Genomic DNA, 3991 nt, shown 5'->3' with positions numbered 1-3991 from the left:
AATAAAACCAAAAAAAGAACAAAGAGGTGCAAAGTAAGTTGCCTCTACGTGGTGCGCCTTGGAAACGATTGAAACCGGCTAAAAACTTACATAAACTTATATTTTCACATAATATATATACACACATTTACTCACACATACATTGTTGAATATTTAATGCACAAGGATGTTTTTCTCTTTCGCAAAAGTCGGTCCTATCATAACTATGTAAAATGTTGATATCTTTAAAACAGGAGCAGCTAGGATTTCAATTCAAAGGGATTCTTAACCTAAAAATATCAGCAAATACAACCCTGCTTTCAGTTTTTGTCGACATTTTTATGCAACCTATCTTTGCTTCCTGCCCACCGTGTACTCAACATCCGTTATCATGTTTACATTGCCTCTTTGGTCTGTTTTACGCAGATTGAGCTCGGCGAGAGTTCTACACGACAATTTTCTATCTTTAATTACACCCAGAAAATTTTACGTCCATGGAAAGAATTAGGTCTACCTCTCTTAAAACCGGGATATCCACATCTATTGCCCTACTTTTCCGTGTAATTGATACCAAAAAAATCTCATCTCCGTTGTTGGTGGGTGGTTCCGACAGGGTAGGAGTTTGATATATTGTGTAGCGATTTTCCAACCCGTTCTTCAAAGTAATTTTTCTTTCTGAATAGATTATATTTGTCCATCGCCAAATGCCATATGGTTTGCGGTGTCCAATCAGTTTTGATTCGATTTTCTGAAAATATATAAAGAAAATGTTTGTTCCAGACTATGTGCAGACTTTGTTTATTAATCTATTTTTCTTTCAACCTATCTTTACTTTCAGATGTTAGAGCTAACCAACTTTTATCTGACCACAACTAAACATTTTATTGTTACAGTAAATGGATGTTTGTCAAAATACGACGAATTTACTAAGCAAACCAAAATCGGAACAGTTTGTCGTTACCGAAAACATACTAAACAGCTGTGCAGAGCAGCAATATATTGTGAAGTAAGAAAACAAAAAAATTAAGGAAAACAAACACAAAGTACATATGAATGCATTACTAAGAATAAGTAAATTAAAAAGAAAAAAAAAGTTATTATATTTTGGCTGGACCAAAATAAATAGAAACATTGTTATGTAATTATAACACACACACACACAAACTCAGTTAAAAAACAAATACAAATTTTATTTTTATTTGCTAACTAATGACTATAAAAGAAGTATTTACTTAACTTTATATAGTGCTTATAATAACTTTACGACACTCACAAATTGACAAGAGTTGACCACTTACTTTATTATTTTTTAATTTTAATTATTTTTTTCTTCCGTAAAAATTTCGAGCCTTTTAATTAGATTTCTTAGAAAGATAAAGACAAAAATGAAGAAAATGAGAAATACACAAGAATTTTAGTAACTGAAAGAGTAAGAAGATTAATTGAAAATTTTCAATAGGAATCGAAATAAATTCAGTCATAAAAGTTACTGAAGTTTATCGAAGTTTATAATTATCGAAATTTATCGAGTTATTCATGCTTCATGCTTATGTTATCGCAACGTATCGAATTATTCAAATTGATCAATGTTTATTGAGTTGACGAAATTTATAGACACAGAAACTAAGTTGTCGAAATTTACGGATGGGTATCAGGCTATACAAATTTATGGGAAGTTTATCGAAATTTGTTAAGCTAAAAAAATTCATTCATTGTCAAAGTTTATGGAGTTTTCGTAATGCATCGGGTTCTTTCAACTTACAGAGTTATCGATAATTATTGATCTACTGAAATTGGTCGATTAATCGAATCGAAGTTTATGGAATTTTCTAAATATATCAATCTATCGAAATCTCAAGGTTATATAAGTTTATCGAGTTATCACTGCTTATCGAGTTTTATCGTGTTAACAGAGTGTAACGAGTTATTGGAATGGAGTTGCCAAAATTAGAAATTTATAAAGATATCCAAAGTTTATCAATCTATCGATTTATATCGTAACATATATATTTTTGAGTTATCGAAATTTATCGAGCCCTCGAATTTCACAGTTATCGAAATTAGTCGAGTTATCGACTTTTGTTAAGTTATCGGATTTTAGTGTTCTTGAAATTCATCGAATTATCGATATGTATCGAATCATTGAAATTTATCGATAAACTGGAATGTATCGGGTCAATTCCACTGCCTTCCGAAGTCCTCCAAAGACCTTCAAGATATACAAAATTGTAGTCTTGTTTTAGTTGCAAAGCAGAAGATGTTCCGGTACGTGCTAAGTTAGAAAACCTCTCCAAGGCTCTTAAAAACTAGAAAAACGGTCTAATTTCGACAGTAACTGGCGCTCTAGTATAGAAAAAAGGTCGAGCATACTTCGTATGAAAAAAAAACAAAAATTGCCAAAAATCAACGGCAGGTCTCAGCTACTTCAGGCGGGTACTTTGTTGTACTAAAATTAAATGGGCTACAAAACTACGTACTCAAATATTTCTAAGAAAACTAATTAAAAATTTTAATGAAAGTTTTTCTGTTTCTAATGTTGCTATTGAGCTTTGTACCACCATTATGTTTATTAGGAAAAATTGAAAAAGCAACAAAGTCTTAGCGGTAGAAGTTATAGCTGCTGTTTCGGAGATCACCACATCTCCTCATCAGACTTCTTTTTGTAAACTTCAGCAGGGAACGAACCCGCATCATCGATGTACAAAGTCAGATGCGTTAACCACTGAGCTATGCACACCCCGTAAATTATGGTTGCTAATACATTTCCCTATTCAACCTACTACTATCAAGTGCAGCTGATTTGCCGCTAATTAAAACTTGACAGCATCGTTAATTATATACATTAAATTGCTTTATTTTATAGTTTCAGGCTGACCCTAATCTATTAAAGTTGTTTTGACTTTTTTTTGTTAATATTACACAAACATCGAAACTTGGATTTATGCGATTTTTGTTAGAGAATAAACTATACTTTTATAAAACAATAACTCTTGTCAATATGTGAATGCCGTGTAGTTATGATAAACACTATAGTTTATACATAAAAAACATAAAAAAGAAAGAAATTTATTTCTAACATATCAGTTGCAATATTAAAAAAATATTTAATTTTTTTGATCAAAATAAGCTTCCAAACCGAAAGTAAAAGTTACAAAAAATACGATAGACATATATGTTTATTATCTACTATGCAAACATATCCACAAATTTTTACAATAAAGTGCAATAGTTAAATGCAAAAAGTTATTTAATACAGGCAGGACCTTTTGTTGCAAATCCAACATGTTCGAGAAACACGTTTTTAATAGATTTAAAAAAAAAAAAGTGTTACTAAAATCAAATTACATAAAATAGGCACATAGCATGTACAGATGAGAAACAGTTACAGATATTTATGTAAGTGATTTTCGCAACATATGCCAATTAAATTAAAAAATATCTCTGTGTAAATGTGTGCTTAAAATAAGTATAAAAATTTTTGGCAAACATAAAACGTTAATATTACAAAAAAAAAACTTAGATTTTCACTAACTCTGAGACAAAGGGAAATCGGCAAAATTATCGAAATCAAAAGGTTTTAAAAGAGAATGAGGATGGAAAACTTTAAGATTTTCAGTACTTATGGACTCCAAACTTATTGATATAGATTGCGAGCCTTAGATTACCACGCAGCGGTCCAGTGTCTATCCCAGACGTACTTTTTAATCTTCAAGGGAACCGTTGAACACTTTCTCCCTGAGTGTTTTTTTATGCTATTTTTTTTACGGTGTATAGACCAGAAATCGAATCCGGGTCCTACCGAGGGTTACCATGCAAATGTAAGCACTCGGCTACTGCGGTCACTGTTAAAAATTAGGGGAGAAAATTTTTTTCTGGAAATATACGCTGTAAAAATTTGAATTAAATATCTCCAAATAAGATGATTCTCCGCTTCATTTTTAGTACAACTTCATTAATAAGGATTTTACTCCTTTTCACGATAAACGCCATGCTCTTTGTCTCTACTCGAATG

At 31.3% G+C, this 3991-nt stretch overlaps 1 protein-coding gene across 3 annotated transcripts in view; it reads left to right on the top strand.

The window, feature by feature from the left end:
• The window catches only part of LOC108382744 (solute carrier family 22 member 21), an 81887-nt gene extending 80834 nt beyond the window's left edge, over positions 1 to 1053 (top strand). For all 3 annotated transcript variants that reach the window (XM_017639125.1, XM_017639117.1, XM_017639132.1), the window contains one exon: positions 818 to 1053. In XM_017639125.1, coding sequence (XP_017494614.1) covers positions 818 to 824 — 7 coding nt within the window. In that variant the 3' untranslated portion in view covers positions 825 to 1053. The remainder of the gene's footprint in view (positions 1 to 817) is intronic.
• The last annotated feature ends 2938 nt before the right edge of the window (positions 1054 to 3991 follow it).

Source organism: Rhagoletis zephyria, unplaced genomic scaffold, assembly GCF_001687245.7.
Source record: "Rhagoletis zephyria isolate East Lansing unplaced genomic scaffold, Rhagoletis_zephyria_1.1 Rzeph_scaffold_00149, whole genome shotgun sequence".
In the NCBI taxonomy this organism is placed as follows: Eukaryota; Metazoa; Arthropoda; class Insecta; order Diptera; family Tephritidae; genus Rhagoletis; species Rhagoletis zephyria.
This window is presented reverse-complemented; position numbering and strand designations above follow the sequence as displayed.